At 34.4% G+C, this 25,763-nt stretch overlaps 2 protein-coding genes across 2 annotated transcripts; one reads left to right on the top strand and one right to left on the bottom strand.

Annotated features, from left to right (window-relative positions):
• Positions 1-14,393: 14,393 nt before the first annotated feature.
• On the top strand, positions 14,394-15,912 carry LOC107963646 (AT-hook motif nuclear-localized protein 26). The gene has a single exon (XM_041105452.1). The coding sequence runs from the start codon at positions 14,812-14,814 to the stop codon at positions 15,739-15,741; it is 930 nt and encodes a 309-aa protein (XP_040961386.1). The 5' UTR covers positions 14,394-14,811; the 3' UTR covers positions 15,742-15,912.
• Positions 15,913-24,010: 8,098 nt separating this feature from the next.
• Positions 24,011-25,763, bottom strand: LOC107963645 (zinc finger A20 and AN1 domain-containing stress-associated protein 1). Its single transcript, XM_016900070.2, has 2 exons — positions 25,217-25,763; positions 24,011-24,792 (listed from the first exon to the last, which is right to left on the bottom strand). Exon 2 carries the CDS (start codon positions 24,747-24,749, stop codon positions 24,249-24,251), a length of 501 nt encoding a protein of 166 aa, XP_016755559.1. The 5' UTR covers positions 24,750-24,792; positions 25,217-25,763; the 3' UTR covers positions 24,011-24,248.

Below are 25,763 nucleotides of genomic sequence, written 5' to 3'. Positions count from 1 at the left end.
TTCATCTCTTCTAGTGATGATGAGATACCACCAAATGGTAGGGGCTCGGTGAAAGCGCTACATATCACGACACGCTGCAAGGGTTACATAATACCGAACGTACTCATCGATAATGGGTCAGCGTTAAATGTTATGCCATTAGCCACGCTTTCCAGAATACCGATGGATTTGTCCTACTTAAGGCCCTGTCATTCCACGGTAAGGGCATTCGACGGAACGAGGCGCGAAGTTATGGGAAAGATCAAAATCCCTTTGGAAGTGGGCCCTTACATTTATGATGTCGAGTTCCAAGTCATGGACATTACACCCTCTTATAACTGCCTTTTGGGAAGACCCTGGATCCATTCTGCTGGAACAGTCCCATCATCCCTCCATCAAAAGGTGAAATTTATCATGGACGGTTGTTTGGTCACTGTCGAGGGAGAAGAAGACATTGTCGCATCTGTCTCTGCCGATGCACCGTACTTGGAAGTGAACAAAGACGCATTGGAATGTTCCTTCCGATCCCTTGAATTCGTCAATGCCACTTTTGTTGTTGAGGGAAACAGAATTCTGATGCCAAAACTGTCGAGAAATACTAGAATGGGTGTCAAATTGACCGTAGGAAGGAGAGCTCGAGCAAGAAGAGGTTTAGGGAGATATCTGCAAGGAATAGTCAGGGCTTTAAAGCCAGTGCACCACAGGGCCCGATATGGTTTGAGGTTCCAGCTTGACATGTGTCAAAGAAGAAGACAGTGGAAAAAAGATCAAGAAAGAAGGATTGCAAGAACTTTGGGCCAAGAACCAGAATGAGAACCAATAGAGTACCCTCCTTTGTCAAAAACATTTACATCTGCGGGAATGATGTACCCTGAACAAGATGGTCCACGAAACACGTTATGGTTAATTGAAAAGGGTTTTCAGAATATCAGTATAAATGTCATTGATAAAGGAGCTGACGCGAGTAAAGGCGTCTCAAAGATACGCTCTTGTCCCCCAGGTTTCATGTTGAACAATTGGACTACCGAGGATCTTCTTGTAGTTTATAAGTCTTCAGAGTAATGCTCAAATGTTAACATTCTGTTATGTCCTTAGATATAATAGAATTCTTTTGTAAGAGTTTGCATTCGCTCTTTATCATTTAAATGAATATTAATAAAGATGCATTTTGTCACGATTTTTTTTCGCATTATCGCTAATTTCATAATCATTTTCTCATTTCATAGCCTATACTCACATTTGCCTCATTGCCATGACATGACATTTCTTTGTTGATTCCAATACTTGGATGCCCCTCTATAGCTTCCTTTTCCATTCAACTTTCAGGTGCTCAGATATTGACGACATGAATAAGCCCATTACGAATCTTGAAATTGATTTTGAGAAGGCTGTTTGCTTAGGAGAATTTGAAGCCGAAGAAAATGCTGAAGATTATGTCTCGTCTCCTGAATTGTTAAGAATGGTGGAACAAGAGAATAAACAGATTTTGCCTCATGAAGAATCTGTGGAAACAATAAATTTGGGCACTGAAAAGAAGAAACAAGAAGTGAAGATTGGGACTTCTATTTCAGAGAGTACCAGACATAGTTTGATCATTTTACTCCGCGAATACAAAGATGTTTTCGTATGGTCATACCAGGACATGCCAGGGCTAGATGAAGATTTAGTGGTCCATAAGCTCCCATTAAAGCCAGAATGCAAGCCCATCCAGCAAAAATTAAGACGGATGAGACCCGAAATGCTGTTGAAAATAAACGAGGAAGTCAAGAAGTAATTTGATGCTGGCTTCCTGCAAGCCTCCAAATATCCAGAATGGGTGGCTAACATAGTCCCGGTACCAAAGAAAGATGGCAAAGTACGAATGTGCATGGATTACCGTGACCTGAATCGAGCAAGCCCAAAAGATAATTTTCCCTTGCCACATATTGACACGTTGGTGGACAACACAGCAAAACATTCATTGTTTTCTTTCATGGATGGATTCTCGGGGTACAATCAGATCAAAATGGCCTCGGAAGATATGGAGAAAACTATCTTCATAACGATGTGGGGAACATTCTGCTACAACGTGATGCCTTTTGGGTTAAAGAATGCAGGGGCAACATATCAGAGGGCTATGGTGACGTTATTCCATGATATGATGCATAAAGAAATAGAGGTCTATGTCGACGATATGATTGCTAAATCCCGAGGGGAAGAAGAGCATGTAGTGAACCTCAAGAAGTTGTTCGAAAGGCTGAGAAAGTTGCAGCTAAAGCTTAATCTAGCCAAATGTACATTTGGGGCTACCTCGGGAAAGTTGCTAGGCTTCATTGTCAGTGAAAGAGGTATTGAAGTTGATCCAGATAAAATAAAAGCCATCCAAGAATTACCACCTCCGCGCACGCAAAAGGAAGTTAAAGGATTTTTAGGGAGATTAAACTACATCGCCCGGTTTATCGCTCAACTTACCAACCAATGCGACCCAATCTTTCGGCTTCTTCGAAAACATAACCCGGGAGAATGGAATGAGGAATGCCAGGTGGCCTTTGATAAGATAAACCAATATTTGTCCAGTCCTCCAGTGCTAGTACCGCCAACTCTTGGAAGACCATTGATATTGTATTTGACTGTGTTCGAAAGTTCAATGGGTTGCGTACTGGGGCAACACGACGAGTCAGGAAAGAAAGAAAAAGTGATCTACTACCTCAGCAAAAAGTTCACTGAATATGAGGCAAAATATTCGTCCATTGAGAAATATTGTTGCACTCTGGTTTGGGTAGCTCGGAGACTCAGACAATATATGTTGTATCACACGACATGGCTAATTTCAAAGCTGGACCCAATAAAATACATGATGGAATCGCCTGCACTATCAGGAAGAATGGCACGATGGCAGATCCTCCTTTCGGAATATGACATTGCCTATGTAAGTCAGAAGTCGATAAAAGGGAGCGCAATAGCTGATTTTTTAGCAACTCGAACGACAGAGGAATATGAGCCTTTAAGATTCGATTTTCCAGACGAAGACTTAATGTGCATCACAAAAATAGAATCCGAGTAATCAAAAGAGAAGTCATGGAAGATGTGCTTTGATGGTGCATCAAATGCTTTAAGGCATGGAATTGGAGCAATCCTGGTATCACCAGACGGGAATCATTATCCGTTCACTGCAAGACTGAACTTCTTCTGTACCAATAATATCGCAGAATATGAGGCCTGTATCATGGGGCTTCGTGCAGCTATCGAACGAAACATCGAGATCTTGGAGGTGTACGGGGACTCAGCCCTAGTAATTTACCAAATCCGTGGAGAGTGGGAAGTGAGGGACTCAAAATTGATTAAGTACAGCGATTTAGTGGCTGGATTGATCAAGGAATTCAAAGAAATAACTTTTCATTACTTCCCATGAGAAAAGAACCAACTGGCTGATGCCCTGGCCACTTTGGTTTCAATGTTCAAAGCAAGTAGAGAAGCAGAAATAATGCCCCTCAAAATGAGCATATACGAGGTCCCTGCACACTGTTGTAGCATTGAGGAAGAAGTAGACGGACGGCCTTGCTTCCATGATATCTTAGAATATATCAAGAATCAAAGGTATCCCGAACAAGCGAATGAGAACGATAAAAGAACAATTAGAAGAATGGCAGCAGGATTTGTTCTTGATGGGGATATCCTGTATAAAAGAGGAAAGGATCAGATGCTTTTGAGATGTGTGGATGATGTTGAAGCCAGAAAAATACTTGAAGAGGTCCATGAGGGAATTTGCAGAATGCATGCCAATGGTTTCAATATGGCCAGAAAGATCATGAGACTCGGTTATTATTGGCTGACAATAGAAAGTGACTGCATCAATTTTGCCAGAAAATGCCACAAATGTCAAATCTACGGCGATAAAATTCATGTAGCCCATTCACCCCTTCATGTTATGACTTCTCCGTGGCCTTTTTCTATGTGGGGCATGGATGTCATAGAGCCAATTTCTCCAAAAGCTTCAAATGGACATCAATTCATTTTTGTGGTTATCGATTACTTCACAAAATGGATTGAAGCCGCTTCATTTGCCAATGTGACGAAGACTGCAGTGTGCAAGTTTTTGAAAAAGGAAATCATTTGCCGATATGGTTTGCCTGAAAGAATCATTTCAGATAATGCCATGAATCTGAACAATAAGATGATGGAAGAAGTGTGCAAGCAATTCCAAATAAAGCATCATAACTCCTCGCCCTATCGCCCAAAGATGAACGGGGCTGTGGAAGCAGCCAACAAAAATATTAAGAGGATCATTGGGAAAATGACTGAGACATATAAAGATTGGCACGAGAAACTACCATTTGCTTTGTATGCATATCACACATCTGTGCGAACATTTACAGGAGCAACTCCTTTCTCTCTGGTTTATGGAATGGAAGCTGTGCTACCTATTGAGGTTGAGATCCTCTCTCTGCGAGTCTTAATGGAATCAAAGTTAGAAGAAGCAGAATGGGTACAAGCTCGATATGATCAACTGAACCTCATTGAAGAAAAGCGTCTCAGGGCAATTTGTCATGGACAAATGTACTAGAAAAGAATGATCACAGCCCATGACAAGAAGGTACGGCCAAGAGAATTCCATGAAGGAGAACTCGTGCTGAGGAAAATTCTCCCAATACAAAAAGACATGCGAGAAAAATGGGCACCAAATTGGGAAGGACCATATGTCATAAAGAAGGCATTCTCAGGAGGAGCTTTGATCATTACCGAGATGGATGGGAAAGTGTTATCGAATCCAGTGAACTCAGATGCTGTGAATAAATATTATGCTTAAGATGAAAACCCGAAAAGAGCATCTTAAAAAAAAGGGATCAAGGTGAAAACCCGAAAAGGGCGTCTTGATTAGTACAAAAAGATTAGGATGAAAACCTGAGAGGGCGTCCTAATGAAACAAACCTGGCGGTCGAACGATAGGTCAAGCAGTGAGGCTACAGTATTTGAAGCATTTCTGAAAGCTCGAAATCTTCTACGCAAGAAGCCGCGCTCGAAAAGATTTTTGATTGAGGAACGAGGAAGAGTTCATGTGTTGAATATCTAGAGCATTTGTATCCGTTGAATACGATCCTTTCTTTCTTTTTGACATTTTTTACTCTCATTGGTTAACTTGCTTTGTTTGCCACATTTGAAATAGATGAATATGAAATATCATTTTTGTCCCTATCCGACCTTTTTCATGCATCTCATTATGTGTTTATTTACATGATAAATGGTGAAATGACATACTCTAAACAAAAGAAATGTTAAGCATTACCTGGATGAAAATTTGATAAGCACAAGAGTCTCAAAGTAAGAACAAAGTTCAATCGAGGGCAGAAGAGTGATATCTGAGAAACGTCGATTACTCGTAAAGCTTGAAGACAGGTATAAGGCCTGAAGAGAAAGTCGAGAATCAAAGCAATGAACACAGATCCTCAACAATCGTGGCTAAATGGACATCCGACAAACATGCTTAAGGAGCACTGCATAATCATGTAGGCATAAAAGCATTTAAGACAAACATGTGCATATCATGATAACATCATACATGGCATATACAGGTACTCCAGCAGAGCAAGAAATCTTGAATGAGAGTCGCACTGAATCAAAGGAAAAGACACCCGAGTTCTACCAAAGGACAGGTTTTGGTATTTTGATATTTTTAATTCATGTTTTTCAAGGGAAATCAACTCATATTGCGAGAGATGAGTTGAGCCTCAAGACACGTTGAGGTATTTTTAATTTTTGTTTTCAAAATCAACTCATATTGCAAGAAGTGAGTTGAGCCTCGGGGCACGCTGAAGTATTTTTAGTTTATGTTTTAAATTGACTCATATTGCGAGAGGTGAGTTAAGCCTTTTAATTTTTGTTTTTCAAAATCAACTCATATTGCTAGAGGTGAGTTGAGCCTCGGGGCACGCTGAGGTATTTTCAATTTTTTTTGGTTTAATTTCAACTCATATTGCGAGAGGTGAGTTGAGCTTCAGGTCACGTTGAGGTATTTTCAATTTCTGTTTTCAATTTACGTTGTTCAAGAATCAACTCATATTGCGAGAAGTGGGTTGAACCTTTTAATTTCTACTTTTTCAAAATCAGCTCATATTGCGAGAGGTGAGTTGAGCCTCGGTTCACATGCTGAGGTATTTTCAAATTTTGTTCGTAAAAAAAAATCAACTCATATTGCGAGAGGTGAGTTGAGCCTCAGGACACGCTGAGGTGGTTTTAATTTATGTTCATAAAAAATTAGCTCATATTGTAAGAGGTGAGTTGAGCCTTGGCTCACACGCTGAGGTATTTTCAATTTTTGTTTTTAAAATCAACTCATATTGCGAGAGGTGAGTTGAGCCTCAGGACACGCTGAGGTAATTTCAATTTCTGTTTGTCAAAAATCAACTCATATTGCGAGAGGTGAGTTGAGCCTCAAGACACGCTGAGGTAATTTCAATTTCTGTTTGTCAAAAATCAACTCATATTGCGAGAGGTGAGTTGAGCCTCGGCTCACATGCTGAGGTCTTTTCAATTTCTGTTCGTAAAAAAAAATCAACTCATATTGCGAGAGGTGAGTTGAGCCTCGGCTCACATGCTAAGGTCTTTTCAATTTCTGTTCTTCAATTTCTGTTCGTAAAAAAAAATCAACTCATATTGCGAGAGGTGAGTTGAGCCTCAGGACACGCTGAGGTATTTTTAAATTTCTGTTTTTCAAAAATCGACTCATATTGCGAGAGGTGAGTTGAGCCTCGAGACATGCTGAGGTAATTTCAATTTCTGTTTGTCAAAAATTAACTCATATTGCGAGAGGTGAGTTGAGCCTCGGCTCACATGCTGAGGTCTTTTCAATTTCTGTTCTTCAATTTCTGTTCGTAAAAAAAAATCAACTCATATTGCGAGAGGTGAGTTGAGCCTCAGGACACGCTGAGGTATTTTTAAATTTTTGTTTTTCAAAAATCAACTCATATTGCGAGAGGTGAGTTGAGCCTCGGGACACGCTGAGGTAATTTCAATTTCTGTTTGTCAAAAATTAACTCATATTGCGAGAGGTGAGTTGAGCCTCGGCTCACATGCTGAGGTTTTTTCAATTTCTGTTCTTCAATTTCTGTTCGTAAAAAATCAACTCATATTGCGAGAGGTGAGTTGAGCCTCAGGACACGCTGAGGTATTTTTAAATTTCTGTTTTTCAAAAAAATCAACTCATATTGCGAAAGGTGAGTTGAGCCTCGGGACACGCCGAGGTAATTTCAATTTCTGTTTGTCAAAAATTAACTCATATTGCGAGAGGTGAGTTGAGTCTCGGCTCACATGCTGAGGTCTTTTTAATTTCTGCTTTTCAATTTCTGTTTTTTCAATTTCTGTTTTTCAAAAATCAACTCAGATTGCGAGATGTGAGTTGAGCCTTGGGTTTACATGTCGAGGTATTTTCAAAATCTACTTTTGCGAGAGGTGAGTTGAGCCTTGGCTCACGTGCTGAGCTATTTTCAATTTCTGTTTTTAATGTCTAGTTTTACAGAGTCAATTCATATTGCGAGAAATGAGTTGAGCTCAGGATCACATGCCGAGTAAAGAATCAATATTAGAGATGATTGAAGACACCGGATTTTGTCTCCCTGAAGTTGCAGTGGAGTTAATCGAGGATATCGGATCTTGCCTTTCTAAAGTGGCAGAAGAGAAGACCCAAAACCTTATCTCACGGAAGCGATAGAAGAGCATATTGAATTACATGGGAACAGATTGAAGCTACAAGGCATATCTCCGAATTTGCAGTGGATTGAACCAAAGCTACAAGATGCGATGGACTGGAAAGAGACTACCTGGATGAGAAGAGCACCAAAGAAGTCCATACTTAACAAGACCGTGCAAAATTGACCTTTCTTTATATTTTTGCTCTATTCTCGTTACACGATAATAAGCAAAGAGGGGCAGCTGTTGTAGGCCAATTTTAGCCCATTTACATCAAAACCCAATTTAGCCTTACCTAACCCACCAAAATTAAACCCAAAACCCAAAATCTTAACTACCCAAAGCCCAATTTACATCAAAACCCCAATGGCCCAAACCCTAAGCCCAAATCAAAATAAAAAACCTAGCCCACAACTTAAACTTTTCTCAACTAGCCACTCCTTTTCCACTACCAACTCCACTAGCCACACCTTTTCCACCACCAACTCCACTAGCCACTCTTTTTCCACTCTTTTTCCACCACCAACTCCACTAGCCACACCTTTTCCACCACCAACTCCACTAGCCACTCTTTTTCCACCACCAACTCCACTAGCCACACCTTCTCCACCACCACTTGTACCTACAAATGAAGACATAAACAATAAAAAAATATTTTGTAAATGGCTATATAAGCCTTCTCATATTTTGTATATGGGGGGATTTTTTTTTTGGAGAGTTTTTGGGAGAGAAAGTTATTGTAAAGGATTTTTGGAGAGGTTTCTTTTTAAAGTAATTAAGGAGAAGAGTTATTGTGAAGGCTAGTTTTTGGAGAAATTAGTTTTTTTTTGAAGATTAATCAAAGATCAAAGCAAAAGAGGTTTCTTTGTCTATTCTCATTTTAAGTTCTTTGTTTACTTATTATTTTCCTTTCAATCTTATTTTGTTTCTTTTATACGAAAGTAAAAAAAAAAATAAAAGGAGGAAGCTTACCCATTTTTACCGAAAAAGTTTTTTTGAGGTCCGGATATATTCTTTTAATATATTAGGTACATTTTAAATTCTATATTACGTGTATATATATATTTTATACTATTTTATGTATATATCTTTAATATTATATTATTTATATATATATTTTTACATGTTATCTTATGTATATATCTTAACTATATTATGTATGTATTTTAACACTATATTATGTACATATTTTTAATATTATCACGTATTTATTTTTTATATATGTACATATTGATGTAGTATTATTAATAGTATTGATTTTTAAACATCATTATTATTTCTAATATATATATATTATGTACATTTTTTTATTTCTATTTTATTTTTTATTTGTCAATATTAATTATTATTCTAATATTTTGATATTTTAATATTTTATATTTTATATATTTTATTATTCACATCATTATTCGCATTTTTTTGACAATAATATTCTTGGATTTTTTTACTATCATTTTAAAAACTTTTTACATTTTAATTTTAAGAATAAGGCAATGTACCGATTTTAACATTAAGTCATCGATTTCATCGCTATGTTGGGTGAAATTAATCGGCTCGTGTTAAAAAACGGGACGTCCTTCTAAAAAACAAAAAAACTTGCAACTTCTCATTTCCTTCAATCGGATCACACTTAAATGTCAAATTGAATTCGTATTTTTGAAAATCAAGACAACATGTGTTTAATAAGATACCAATTTTGGGCGTCGCGAGGGTGCTAATACCTTCCTCGCACGTAACCGACTCCCGAACCTTAAATTTTCTTTGGATTTTAACGTAGACCTAAACTTAGCCTTTTATTTGTTTTAATAAGAGATCTAATAGGTGTCCGATCACACCTAGGAAAAAGGATCGGTGGCGACTCCCTGTTTATTTCAAAATCAAACGTCAAATTTCAAACTTTTTTTCAATAAATCGCCACAATTAGCGACCAAGCTAAGCTAAAATTTTTACGTCGCCTAAAAATTTATATATTTTTTTAATTTTCAAATGATGATGTGGCATAATTTTAAAGTACCACATCATCAAACTTTTCTATTTTTCAAGTTTAGGAATCAAAATAAACTTAATTATTAAATTTAAGAGTCACACCAAACAAAAAAAATAAATAAATACCAAACTGAACCTAATTACAAAATTCAAAGACTAAAAATTATATTACCCCTATCTTTAATTTCTCGAACCCTCATTAATTATATACTTCAACTCATAAAATTGAAAAAATTATAATGAGATGTAAATTAACATTCAATCCGGGATTTCTGATAAATGTTAGATGAAGTGGGCAGCCTTGATTTGTCCTTTATTAAACATCTAATCTTTAGTTTGAGTTCTGTTGACATGTGAAAGCTAAGTGGTGTTCAACTGGTAAGAGCTACGAGAAAAAAAGGATAAACCATGGCATCTACATATATATATATAACATTATATTATGACAGCTGATTCCAGGCAATGGAGTTGCACTTCACATGTTTAATTTATTTTTTTTCTTCCTTATCTTTCGTTTAACTTTTTCTTCCTTAATAATAAAGAAGTACAAGATTGTGATTGGTTGATTTGTTTAATGGAATATTATTATTATTATTATATGAAGTTGATTAAGATAAGGGATTTAAAATATGGTATGTATGAGTCACCTGTTAGCATTCAAAGTTGTGATATTTTCTAAGTTATCATCTTCTCAATTTGTTTAGAAAGACTTCTTTGCATGTAACGATGATGTAAGGAATTTTGTATTAAGGGTTAAAATAATATTTAAAGATGTAGAGTGATTTTTTATGTGAAATTGGTTAAATTTAATAATTAATATTTTGGAGGACATCAAAATCTAATTTCTTTTTTATTCAAACAGAGCTAAAATGAGTTAAATTGTATTGTTAATTTTTAAGTGAGATTAAAAGTGCAATTGCAACATTTAATCGAGCATGGTCCTCTTCACTTTGTCGATATTAATTTTTAGGTGTAATAACTTATTTGGTTTTTCAATTTTATAAAAAAGTAATTTTAATAACTATTTAAATTATTAAAAATTATAAAAAAAATATTTTTGATTTTTAAACAATTAATTAATTGTAAACGTAGCATACACGTGGATGTCACATTAGCAAAGTTAATATTTTGAGGATAATTTGACAAATAATACAAGTTTTAGGACTAAAATAGGCAAAAATTAAGTGAAAGACTAAGATGACTCTTTATATATATATATAAAGTTGGAATACCAGATAAGTCATTATGCCTAAATTTAAAAGACATTTAATTATTTATTTAATCAAGGGTATCAAGGAAGTGGATGTCGAGGTGCGAACCCCCAACTTGGTATCAACTAGAATTTCATTTCAGCTTGATATCAACTTAGTTGATTAAGGGATTATATTTATGGATAAAAATATCAAAATTATACATAAACTTTGATTTAATATGTAATGTCATACATGAACTTTGATTTTGTGTGATTTTATATATGAAATTTTGATTTGATTCGATTTTATAAACCACTAACAACATTATCGAATTAACATCATTTTATGTTGATATATTACATATACAAACACTTATATTAATCAAATATGAAAATTAACATATGTATATATTTATTTTAATGTATACCATTAAAATAAAAGTAAAATTGTACGTATACATATGAACTACAATAGTTTTCAGTTTTTTTCCTAATTGAGTTGTTGAGTTGGTGTATGGTTAGTATATATAAAGGAGACTAACTTTACAAATTTGCTTAATTATCCTCTGACGGTATTCTCAAATTGCGTCTAAGATAGAATATTTAATTTGTTCATCCAAAATCTACACTTTCAACTCATTATTGCTATTACTCTTTTGGCTACTAACATTAAATAGAGTTTAATAATACACATTGAATCTTTGTCATAATATATACTAATCCTTAGAATAGGGAATGTGCAAGGTTATATATATATATATATGGTTGCAAGACATCTAAGTTAATAAATTATGTATTGAACTATGACATGAATTTCGACAAGATTGAGTTTCCCACAAATACAAAAGAAATTAAAAAGGTTAAAATATTCCATAGGTTCCTCTATAATTTTAAGATTTGGACTTTAATCTCTGTATATTTTTATTTACAGAGATTTTGTTATCTATTTTTCATATTTTAAAATTCAGGACTAATTGTTAATATTGTTATTTTCTTTGTTAAATTTGTTGGCGTGACATTTAAAAAAACATCACTTAGTAGTCATGTAATTAAAAAATGATGTTGTAATTAACATGAATTTAACAAAAAAAAGTAACAATCTTAATAGTTATACTTGAATTATAAAAATTTGAAAAGTAAATGAACTAAATTCCTGAAAATAAAAATACATAGATTAAATTCTAAATTTTTAAAGAGTACAATGACTTATGACATGTTTTAACCAAATTAAATTCATTTTACAAAAGAATAAAAACCTCTAATAATTTAGTTTAGTGATAAGGCATATTGCACTACTAAAAAGAAAATACAAATTTAAACATTAAAAATAATATTATTGGAAAAAACAATTACAGAAACCAATATTTTTTTTTTAAAACCATAACATCTTCATGGTAAGGGTGAAATAATAGACTTGTGTTTCTTATTTTACATAGAATAAAAAATAAAAAATCTTATTATTGGACACTCTTCTCATAAATACCTTAATAAGTTTCTTTTTATTTTTATTTTCTTAAGATTGATAAATTATTTATTTAGGATAGTATCAAATTTTATTTTACTAATTAGAAATTATACTTCAAGTCCTGACATTCCTATTCTTGTAATAAAAATATTAGGTCAAATTTTATAGTTCCAGTATTATGTATTTTAGTTAGTGACTCTATGCAATTAAGAACGGATGGTTCAGTTAAAATAGATTTAGGTTATGCTGTCGCAGGGAAATCTTGAGAGACAACCGTGGGGTTGGATTATTGGCTTTAATCATCAATTGGAAAAATGCTCAATTCTTAAGGCTAAACTATGGGATATCTTGGATGGTCTGATACTTGTGCAAGAGTAGCAAGATAATAAAGTGTTGATTCAAATAGATAGTTTGGAAGCTATTGAAGCTATCCAAGATTAGGTCTCAACGCATTCGAGGTCAATGCTTGTCAGGCGGATCTATCATTTCCTGAAGAATGTAGAGGATTAGGTAATCGAATACATCCCAAAAGAATAAAATATAGAATCTGATAAATTGGCTAAAATAGACTTTAATAAGGAGGATGGGTTGTATTTGTTTACAAACAACCCTTTTGATTTAGGTTAATTGTTTGTAATTTCTTCCAGCAAAAAAAATGCAATTCCATAATAATACTTTAAATTAATTAATGACATAGTTAATTTATGCAAATCACACAGGCTGCAGATGGGGTACTAGAGGTCAACGGCAGAGCCAAGTAGAGGCTAGGGGCCATGGCCCCCAGAGTTTTTTTTTTTTTTTCAATTTAGTTCTTTGTAAATACACTATGACCTTCTAAAAAATATAAGTAGGTCCCTAAGGTGTAAGATTTTTACAATTTCTCCCTTTGTATATATATTATAGCTCTCCTAAAAATATAAGGAGAACTCTCCCAAAAATATTTTTACACGTCTAGTTTTAACTTGACTCCCCAAGATTAACCTAAACTAAAATCAATTCAATTGTTGATTTATAGAATTAACCAAAATTTGGTTGATTTATAGAAAATTCAATTCATTTATTTTTATTAAATTAAAAAAAACTATTAATTTATCGAAGTTAGATTTTATTTAATGTGCAGGAAAGACATATCAAGATTATAGTAATTAATAGCTCAATCGATATCATTGATGCTACAGCACGAGTTTAATTAAGAATTTAAGGATAATTTAAGGAAGCTTATAAAAAATTTAATAAAGAGTGTTGAGCAAAAGTTATAAATTAAAATGAAGATCTTTGTTGCATTAGGAAAAGACATTATATTTTGAAGGAAATAACCCAAGTTAGAATTTTGAAAATAATATAGATTGAGGGACAAATCCAAAAAATATTAAATTTTATAAACCATAAAATGAATAATAATGATTCTATAATTTAAAAAAATAAAATAAAATTAAGGCCTCCATCTGCATGCATGAGGAAAGAGATAAAAAGCCGACAAAGAGCATCTTTTGATACATAGGATTTCGTCCCCATTGCAACTCAAGCGAGATAAGCGTCTTCTTGATCAGCGAGAAAATGGTTAGGAAGGTGATTGAAAGTTGAAACTAAGGCTTGCCGTCCTTGTTTTTATTCCTTGAATCTAGCTGTTAGCTACCCTAGCAATCAATCCAACAACACTATATTACCAACGCCTCTCCTGCTGCCTAAAACTGCTCCCTGCACTGCACTGCAATTCAATGCAATGCGATGCCAGTTTGCCCTTTGCCTCTTGCTTTCTCTGTCAGCGCCTCCCACGCGTCTTTTTTCACCAACTCTCACGCCCCCAAACACTCTGGATTATGCGGTCAAACCTTCACTTTCCCACCTGCTTTCCGCTCACATACGAACATTAACATGTTAATTAATGTAGTCATCGTTTTCATAACCCTTCATCAAAATAAAACTTGTTTATATATATATATTTTATCTACAATGGGTTGAACGTGTTAGAATTGTTCAACCTTCTTATGTTTGAGATAAGAATAGACTCCAGCAATAGGGGGATGGTATATGGTCCTATGTATTTGTTTATATATATACTTATAGCAGATGCCACTTGGATATGCTTGAAGCTTTGATATACATAATGAAAGGGTTGATGAAAAAGAATTCATTGTAGATAAGGACTGTGTAATAAGGGGGGTATTTAAGGTGAGTTAAAGTAGACACCATAGTATTATTATATTGAACATTAAGAAAAGAAAGAGAAAGAACGTGGGGTGCTGCTGGAGCAGACAAATTAAGATCAGAGAAGAAGTGGGGACCTTACTCCACCGCCCATAAGGTACCCCTTAAACTCAAAGGCTTTGTCAAAAACCAATCCCAATCCCAATCCCCATCTATTCCTTTCTCTTGGTATATCAAACCCTAACCTCTTCCAACCCCAGTTTTATCTCAGGCTCTTTATGGTAAATTCAGCTGGTGAAACCCCAAATCAATTCAGCTTATGGGTTCTGGTTTAGGGAATTAAAGGAAGAGATTGTAGAACGAGTGCAAAATTCAAGCGATGGATCCAGTTACATCACATGGTCTTTCACTTCCACCTCCATTTAATTTTAGAGATTTCAATCTTCACCATCACCACCAGCAGCATCAGCATCAGCATCAGCATCAACAACAACAAGAACATCAATTTCATCACCAAAATTCTGAAGACGAGCAAAGTGGAAGCAGCAGTGGTTTAAAGAAACGGGATCGAGACGATAACAACAACAACAGTAGCAGCGGTGGAAATAACGAAGGGAAAGACCTTAGTTTACAAGGCACCGGTGAAGGAGAGATCAATAGAAGACCAAGAGGCAGACCTGCTGGTTCCAAGAACAAGCCTAAACCACCAATCATCGTAACCCGAGACAGTGCCAATGCTCTCCGTACTCATGTTATGGAAATAGGTGATGGTTGTGACATTGTTGAAAGCGTTGCAACATTTGCAAGAAGACGCCAACGAGGGGTTTGTATAATGAGTGGAACCGGGACTGTAACAAATGTAACCCTTAGACAACCAGCTTCAGCAGGTGCAGTTGTGACTTTACATGGTCGATTCGAGATATTATCATTAGCAGGATCATTCTTGCCACCACCAGCGCCGCCTGCAGCTACGGGATTAACCATATATTTGGCTGGTGGACAAGGGCAAGTTGTAGGTGGCAGTGTTGTAGGTACACTTACATGTTCAGGCCCCGTTGTAATCATGGCAGCTTCTTTTAGTAACGCCGCTTATGAGCGGCTCCCATTAGAAGAAGAAGAGCCACAGCTTCCAATGCAAGGGGGTGCAATTGGATCACCAACAGCAGGTGGAGGGCAACTACAGCAACAAGAACAACAAGCATTAGCCGAGTCAAATGTGCCTCTTTTTCACGGATTAGCACCTAATCTTCTCAACCCTATTCAATTACCAAATGAAGCATTTTGGCCTTCTGGTCGTCCTCCATTTTAGCTAACAGTTTCCAGCACTGAATTTGTAGCTAGCTAGGAAATTTGGGTTTTCAAGAAGCAATCATTTTAGGTTTCGTTTTTTTTTTTTTACTTTAATACTTCTCTTTTCTATTAGTGCATTTCATTTTATTATCTTTGAATGGAAAGCTAAAACAGCTTAAATACTTTATTACACATTGAACCAAAGCTGCTATATCAGACATTACATTGTTGTGTTCATTTAAATCTTGATTGTTTATATAGTCGTTAACTAATACAAATGTATGTTTCTTTGAGAAGAGGAGAATTGGGTTGTTTTTAAAAGATATGAGGGAGACATGAAAATATTTGTGGTACTGGTTATACACGTGCACTGCTCTGAACAAAGCTCCTTTTCGAGGTAATACCACGAAATACTTGCATAGAAAAGGCAATGACCATGACAATGTAGGGGCTTTAAATTTAAGTACTCTCTCCCTACCTGTCTATTTTGCTTTTGGATTCAGAGAACTGCGGATTGGGCAGCTGTTTCGAAAGATTCAATTAGCTAAAATCCAGTTCAGATTCTCTGCACTGCAACTCTCTTTGTCTTAGACTCCCCACAGGCCACAGCTGGCTTTTGTTGTCTTAAAAGGCTAAGCTTAGTTAAGACTTATCCACTCTATCATCTAGCGGATTCTTTTCATTGAAATGGGTTTTCTATTGTAACTTATATGCCCAAGATTGTTTAATAGTCGAGTTTATTTAATAACGTAGAAATTCTTAAGATGTAGAAAATTTCTTAGGATTTAAGAAAAATAGAAAATAAATCTTATGAGAGTTTGTAATTTTTTTTTGTTTTTGATAAAAAACGAAATTCATTAGGCTCCATTTGTTTCACTCAAAATGACTTCTAGAAAATTATTTTTGAAAAATGATTTACTTTTCTGGAAAAACTAATATTTTCTGGTGTTTGGATGAATCTATGTAAAATATTTTCTGTTGTTTAGTAGATTTCTTTAAAATATTTTATAAAAGTTGTTTTCAATTAAACAAACACACATTTGATATTTTCTTATTTTTTCATTGTTTAATTGAATTTATTTTTAACTATAATTTAATATTTTACATTATTTTTGCATATATTAAAAATATTATGTTAAATTTAGATTCATTACAACGTTATTTTTTAATTACATGACTACTAAGTGAGTATTTTTATTTAAAAATGTGACATCAATAGAATTGACAAAAAAAATTAACGATGTCAACAATTGGACTTGATTTTCAACTTTGAAAAGTAAAGGGACTAAATTCTTGAAAATAAAAGAACAAATGCTAAATTACAAATCTGTGAAGTGTACATAGACTTATGACATATTTTAACCTTTTATACTATAAAACATTTATTATTAATATATTTATAATTGTACTAAATATTTATTATTAAAATATTAATATTGAATATTTTCAATAATATGTGAATAATATTATTTAGAATTATTATTTTTAAAATTTATTATTAAAATAAAATTGAAATATTAAATAATTTATTAAAATAATAAATTATATTTATTATATTAATAATTTATTATATGACTAAATATAAATAATTAAATATTTATGTTTAATAATATTAAAAAATATAATATTTTAAATATTTTTAAAAATAAAAATAAAAATTATTATCAATATAATAATATTAAGCTTGATTTAAGTTAATTTTTATATAAAAATAAAATTATTTATAGATAAGCTCTTTTCTGAAAAAATGACTTACGCTTTTCAAGAGGGTAAGTCATTTTACAGGAAAAATGGCTTATTTTACTTTGACCTACAAGTCATTTTCCGTTGACCAAGCTATTTTCTGTGAAACAAACACAGGAAACTGTAGAAAATATTTTTCGTAAAACAAACGGACCCTTAATCTAGAAAACAGTTAAACTGCGCTACAAAAGAACAAAAAATATTGTATAATAACTATACTTTAGGTTATATAAACAATTAACCAATGATGCCCCAAGAAGCATAAAGTGAAGAATTAACATGGTGAGTTCTATTGATTGGTCTTCCTTCTAAATGAGCTCGCACAATCTCTTTAATATGCACCAAAATAGAATCTTCAGTCAAGAAAGATGCACCGAAATTCCTCTTGTTCCTCTATCTCCATATCACGTATAAATATGCACTCAAAGCAAGTTTAAGTATAGTAACAAGTAAGACTTTCCTTAAGTTTCAATATCACCTAAGCTAACTCTTGCCTCCAAGTTCCTACAACCCTATGAAACCAAAAAATTCTTTTGGGGGAAGGAGGAATTATTAAATTGCATATTTTTATTCTAGTAAAATAGTGCCACATCAGCATTATTCCAACCATCACATTATTAAAATTAGTTAAATCAATGATTATTAACGGATACATCATTACTGCGGTTAAAATTTAAGTTCATCTCTTTTAATTAAACATATTATTTAATATATTTTTCAGTTTGGAGGATTAATTAAATGAAAAAAATTGATATTATTTTCAATTTAAAGAGGGTTTTTTGAATCTTTAAAATTTTCTTTATAACATTACAACTTCGAAATAAAAGATGCTGACATAAGACTTACCACTTTAACAAACTTACCACTTTAGCTATGGCTATATTGGTCTTAAGCCTAAAAAACTAGAGCTTGGCTCTTATTATCCGTATATCGGCATTCAAGGCTCGAAAAGTGTTGTGGCTGCCATTGACAAAATTAGAAGATGGTTCTTGTGGGGAGTGTTACTCCAAATTTGGTGTTGTACTACTTGTTAAACAACAATAATTACAACAACTTGTGTGGTATTATCAATCATATGAAATTGGATTGAGAATTTTGGCTTGTATTATCTTTTTATTTATTTATTTTGAATTTTATTTTGAATTTTAGTTAAATAAATGCATGAATTATATCTGTAATGATAATCTAAATTATAGAGAGTCCTTTTACTATTATTATTTGGTATATGATCATCCATGAATAAAGAATTATCCTATTACTATTTTGAAGATTTGGAAGATTATCTTGTTAAGTTTAGCTAGAGGCGCAGGATTTATAAGTAAAGACTACGATTTTTCATGAAGAACACAAATTTGAGAGATCAAATCTACTTTATAGGATATCTTTTGCTTAATGCAATTCTATTGTTATTTTCTTCTTATAAAAAGTGTTTAAAGGCTTGAGTAAGAATGGTTAGTTTGTAGAGTGATAGAGTTCATATTGAATGTTCGAGTGAGGCTACAACAATCAACAATTGAGTAATTAGTTAAGCTTAAATCATTATTTGTACTGTGATTTAGCAATGGATTTATCTCTTGTGAAGGCCAAGTAAACAAATAGACGTAGGTTTACACCAAACTACATAAAAATTTGTTAGTGTTCTTTCCCTTTTTTTTTTTTTTTTGTTTGTCACCATAGCTTGCTTCGACAAGTACACCCAATAAGTTCATACCAGACACACTTTTAGGGAGGACTAGATAATAAGAAAAAATGAATTTAGTTAATTAGAGGAATGTATGTTTATCTCTTGTGATTTAGCAATGGATTTATCTCTTGTGATTTAGCAATGGATTTATCTCTTGTGAAGGCCCAGTAAACCAATAGACGTAGGTTTACACCAAACTACATAAAAATTTGTTAGTGTTCTTTCCTTTTCTTTTTTTTTTGTTTGTCACCATAGCTTGCTTCGACAAGTACACCCAATAAGTTCATACCAGACACACTTTTAGGGAGGACTAGATAATAAGAAAAAAATGAATTTAGTTAATTAGAGGAATGTATGTTTATCTCTTGTGATTTAGCAATGGATTTATCTCTTGTGAAGGCCCAGTAAACCAATAGACGTAGGTTTACACCAAACTACATAAAAATTTGTTAGTGTTCTTTCCTTTTTCTTTTTTTTTTGTTTGTCACCATAGCTTGCTTCGACAAGTACACCCAATAAGTTCATACCAGACACACTTTTAGGGAGGACTAGATAATAAGAAAAAAATGAATTTAGTTAATTAGAGGAATGTATGTTTATCTCTTGTGATTTAGCAATGGATTTATCTCTTGTGAAGGCCCAGTAAACCAATAGACGTAGGTTTACACCAAACTACATAAAAATTTGTTAGTGTTCTTTCCTTTTTCTTTTTTTTTTGTTTGTCACCATAGCTTGCTTCGACAAGTACACCCAATAAGTTCATACCAGACACACTTTTAGGGAGGACTAGATAATAAGAAAAAAATGAATTTAGTTAATTAGAGGAATGTATGTTTAAGCAAGAAAGATGGAGGTTTGGGCATTACAGACACTGTAGTTAAAACCCTACTTCTACTAGAGAAGTAATGCTGGAGGTATGCTAGTAATAAAAATTCGTTTTGGGATCCAAATGAAAAAAAAGTCAACAAAGTATAATTTTCTCTCACATTTGGTATTCCCTATGAACCAACTTTGCGATCCTTTAGCCATTGTCAACAACCTTATGGCAGATTGTTGGCCATCCTCTCATTTTTCCCCTCTCTCTCCCTTCTTTTTTCCCTTTACTCTCTTTTCCCATCTTCCTTCCTATCATCTTCTTTTCCTTTTCTTCTTTTTCGACAAAATAACCTGGTCTCCCCAACTTCCACTCAGCTTTCAACTGTCGAAAAGATGTAGAGACCCTCGACTTTCATGTAGTCTTTCCACGACTTTTATCTAGGACATTACCTTATTTTGCTTGCTTGGAAGCCTTCTCAACCTCGTTTTTGTTCATTTAGGCAAGGATGCTACACAGGGTGGAGCACCGTTGACCTTTAGCCTCGAAGGCTCGTGCATGGTGGTGTTGATCAAGCTGATCTAAATCTCTATGATTTGGATGTTGATGCCTTCTTGAAAACTCGAGATTTACGGCGGTCGGTGGTCCCGACATGCTCTACGATGTAAATGGAAGCCCTTTTGGACCCTTCGGTCTTGAGTTCTCCTTGATAACAGGCTTGTAGGTTGTGAGTACAATAACTTGGGATTGTGGTTCTCGTTTTCTCTCATCATCCCACTGCAGTTTATGACAACAAATGGAAAGTGGTCAAACTAGGGTTTGTCTCCTCTCAAAAACTCGAGATTTATGGCGGTCGATGGCCTCGACATGCTCCACGATGTAAATGGCAAACCTTTTGGACCCTTCGATCTTGACTTCTCCTTGATAACAGGCTTGTAGGTCGTGAGTACAACAACTTGGGATTGTGGTTCTTGTTTTCTCTCATCATCCCATTGCAGCTTACGACAACAAATGGAAAGTAGTCGAACTAGGGTTTGTCTCCTCTCAAGTTGGGCTAGGCTATTTTAGCCATTGTACTTTTTATTTTATTTTCTTAGTGTGGGGTGTGCTGCATATTTTCGATTGAATAGATGGCAACGCCAGAATAAGAAATTTCTCAACGTTGCGATGATAGATGGCGTCATGACGATGTGAATGGGGACGTGTTCCCCACATAAGTCGGGTTCTTTCTTCCAGTTAAACTCTGAGGTCAATTAAGAGGTAATTAAAGATGTACTACTATAAGGCTTTTTTTTTTGGGTGACAAGATATAGTCGCGAACGAGTTTTGGAGAGAGTTTTCATAGTAACTATAGAGAGAATTTTGAACCCCTTTTGAAAGAATTTTATGAGAGTTAGGGTTTTGTCTTTGATGTTTCGGGTAATGTACATTTAGTAAATTTAGGTTTATTTTCTCTATATTGTACTCTCATTTGTTTACTCATTTAATGGAAAGTCGAAACTTCCTTTGTTCGTGGTTTTTATCCTCTTTGGAGGAGTTTTTCACGTAAAATTTGTATGTTTATTATTTTCTATTTTTCTCTTTTTTTTATCTATATGGGTCAATCCCCAAAAAGTTGGTATTAGAACTTGGTTCGAATTTCGCAATTGACCCGTTTAGGGATGAAAACAATGAATTCTGATATCGAGAAGTTCGATGAAATCATAGATTTCAAATTGTAGCAGTTTCAGATAAAACAGAGTGTTTAAAGTAAGGTTGGCCGCAAAGGGTAATAGTTAAGTGAAGGGATTTGATTTCCTTGATGTTTTCTCTTATGTTGTGAAGCACGCGCCCGTTTGTGTATCACTAGCCCTGGTTGTATTATACAACCTTGATTTGAAGACTAGTAATCTTTCGGTTTCTAAGTTTGAGAACGGTTAGAGCTTGGTTGACATTCTGCAGACGTCATGACGACGCGAATGGGGACGTTGTGACGTGGCGACGTGTTCCCCGCATAAATCAAGTTTTTTCTTCTAGTTAAACTCTGTTATCTTTTCCCAATAAGAATATTTTAGTACGATTAGATATCTAATCTTAGCCTATTTAAAGGAATCATTGTATTCATATTTAGAGAGACTAATTAAGAGGCAATTAAAGATGTAGTACTACATGACTTTTCTTTTCAGGGTAACAAGATATAGTCGTAAATGAGTTTTGGTGAAAATTTTCGTGACAACTATGGAGAAAATTTTGTTTCCAAGTTAGAACTTTGTTTTCGAAGTTTGGGTTTGTACGTTTAATACATTTAAATTTATTTTCTCTATATTATACTCTGGTTTGTTTGCTTATTTAGTGAAAAGCCAAAGTCTCTTTTTGTCTATGGTGTTTATCATATTCGGAGGAGCTCTTCATGTAAAATTTGTATTTGATTTCTCTACTGTTTCTATTTCTTTCTTCATACCAGTTGATCCCCAACACTCAGCTTTAGGCCTTTATACTCTTTGAATATGGTTGTACTTTCAAAAAAAAAAATTCATTACGGGGAAGAGCCTTTATTGCAAAGTATGGAAGCGACACCCATGAGTGAAACCGGACAGTAATCCAGTTAAAGTTGCCCGAGAAATTATGCGAGATTGTTTTGTGAAGCATTAGGGGGCATTTGGGGTTGATTTTAACTGGTTTTTGGCTTGCAGGTCTTTTGCATGGCTAACCAAAGAGACAAAGAAGAAATAAGGATGTAGTAAGGATTGGAATAAGTTCCTGGAAAGTCCATTGCCAAAAGAAGAAGTGGTTCAAGAGGATGTTGTGGAAGTAGAAAAATAAGAAATTGAACATCAAGAGGTCAGTGAAGTTAGTGAAATATTTGTTTCTTGTGACGCAATTGAGGAACAATAAATCCCAATAGCTGATGGAGTTGAAGATGAAATAGAGACTGAATCTGCTTCGGTAAAGGATGAAGCTGAAGTTGAAGAAGAAAGATTGGGAAGAAGCTCAAACAATTATAGAATGTCAAGATCAAGAACAAGAAGTTGAAGAGGACCACCAAGAATCTAAAGAAGAAATTATGTTGCCCCAAGATTCATTTGATCTTGACAAGCTTGAGGTTGAATAAAATGTATCAAAAACAGAACAAGAAAATGTAACACTGCAACAAGACACTGTTAGAGAATAAACTCCTAATGAATAACTAGCTTGATTTAATTCTAATAAAGAATCAATAATAGAGTGCACATTCTTTTTCATATTGTGTTAGATGGCATATTTAAGCACAATATGACAGGATGAAAATTCCTCAACACTAATTAAGAAAAGGTGTGTATGCAGGTGTCACATATTTGGACTTTAACTAAGCAAACTGATTGGTTTTAGGTAAATTGAATTCACTTCAAATTGTCTAAATCAGGTTCATCACTCAAAATTAAGCATCTTTAAAGATTCTCCAAAATTAAAAAGCTATTTTTATAATTTACCCTTACAATTAAATCTCTTACATCTAAGTCTCAAATTCAAAACTTGTTCTAAAAAATTGGAACTTTATTATTTTTTTATCCATACAATTCAAATTAACTTCCAACATCTTTTAAAATATTTAAAAAATTAGACTAATATTTGTAAATTAAATAGGCCTAATTTACTCACATTATAGCGCTCCAATCGATTAAATTGACCTATTTAATAATAAAAAATTTAATTTGATTATGTTCCCAATTTTTAACTTTCTTTTTTCTTAAAAACTCTTTCTTATCCTCCAAATTAAAATCCAAACATCTACCACTTGTTCAAAACCAACAAGAAATTGATTGGCTAAGTGACAAGATCGATCCATCTTGACCAACTTGCACGATCTCTTTCCAGCATGAACAAGCTATGACATTAGGCACAGTTTCCCAGTACGCCAGTTGTGTTCTAACTGCTTCCTGAGACCTTGGCCATCGATTTTGAACCCTATGATTCTAATACCATAATGTCATATGCACATGACAATTGCAGATAAACTAGATGGCATAACATACATTACATCTAATAAACATGGATATAATGAAAGATCAAAGGCAGATACAATCGAAGTAAAAATGAAAACTAAAAACATTCATTGATCCATTTTGCATTCACCCTTAAAACATCCCCCTCCCCCTCCCAAATCATATCCCACAACCCCAACAAAAACACCAGCAACAACATAAATCAGTAAATCACCCCACAATATTTCCATTGACCCTAAATCTAACTGCTCTCTCGATAACCCCGAGATAGGAAGTAAGAAAAGGCAAGAAACACATTCATCCAACAAACAACTCCCCACCTTTCAGAACCTCTCCACCTTATCAGCTTTAACAACGGGATTTGCCTTAGCAATGGCATCACGTCCAACACCCTTGAAATCAAATGAACACTCGTGTTTTTCTGGGTACCGATGCTCCCCACAGAATGTATTCTCGCACCTGCACTTAAACCCAGTTAACCCAACCTTTTTCCTACAAATAAAACACCTGTTCGCCGCCTTTGGTTCCGGTTGTTGATTAACGGCAACAACAGCCGGTTGTTGTTGCTCAATCGATGTAGACGAAGAACCCACATGAGGCTTAAAAGTCTCCACAACGACAGGTTCATGCTTCGTTTTGATACTGAGAGATTTCTCCATAACAGCTTTCGCCTTCGCCGCTTGCTCCTCCCCAACACGGAGGTCCCGGTAACACTTTGAACATAAATTCATATTCGCCGCCGTCCCGAAAAACCCACAACCGTTGGCACAAAGCTTTGGCTCCGATGGTGGAAAGCTTGTTCCTTCATTCTGTTCAGAACCCATAATTTCTTTTTCTAATTCGGCAAGCTTTTTGCTTTTGATTTTTCTACAATCAAAGATGAACAAAATTAAGGATTTTTTTGTTGATGGATTCTTTTAGAAAGGGTCAAAAGCTAAATTATCCCCAAACGCGTATATCAATCAAAATATATAGCTTTTGATTATTTTAATATTTTCCAATTCCTAACATTTATTATATTAACGAATATACCCTCTACCAACATGCTCCTTTATAGCTGTCGATACCGACCTAGTAAGGGCATTGTCGTCGTGTTAATAAATTACGTAGCCTAAACGAAAGGGTAATCTCGTCTTTCAAAAACCTAAACGAAGAATCTAGATAAAAATCCTTAGTTTATCACAGCCGTCCATCGGAAAAAAAATTCAAACCACAACCAATAAGTACAATCCAATAATATTAAAAAATTTAAAAAATGCCAAAAAAAATCAAATTAAAACCCTAAACATACCTTGTTTTTACGCCGGCGACGATCGATGAAGAAAAAGAAACCAGGAAATCGGGTTTGATTAAAAACGAAAAGGAATTTTACGAGAAACGATTTTATAGGGAATTTAATTCCCTGAATTTCGTTTTTTTTGGGGAGGCGGAGAGAAACCGAAAGGATGGGAGAAACAAGGACGAAACTGAAAAAGTGAAACAAATATTAAAAAATCCAACACGAAACGGAGACTCTGGTGTTTTTTTTTTTTTTGCTTTATTTGGTGGGGGAGAAGGGAGGTTGGGGTTGGTTTTGTTTCGACGGTACACATGGTTTTATGTACGTGTGGTAAGGGTACATTGTATTTTTATGGGAGTGAGAGAATATGAGCTGTTGGATTTAATCTTTGATGATAAAGATTACTATCGGACGGTAAGTAATGAGGGAACTGATTTTTGGGGAAGGGTGTTTAAGGGATTTTAGAAAGTTGTTAATTTTAATTAATTAATAATAATTAAAGTTGCTTCTGGAAAAAAGGAGGCTATGCTGCTCTCTTTTGCAGTCACTTCATTGACAC

The sequence above is a fragment of the Gossypium hirsutum genome, chromosome A03 (assembly GCF_007990345.1).
Source record: "Gossypium hirsutum isolate 1008001.06 chromosome A03, Gossypium_hirsutum_v2.1, whole genome shotgun sequence".
Classification (NCBI taxonomy): domain Eukaryota; kingdom Viridiplantae; phylum Streptophyta; class Magnoliopsida; order Malvales; family Malvaceae; genus Gossypium; species Gossypium hirsutum.
This window is presented reverse-complemented; position numbering and strand designations above follow the sequence as displayed.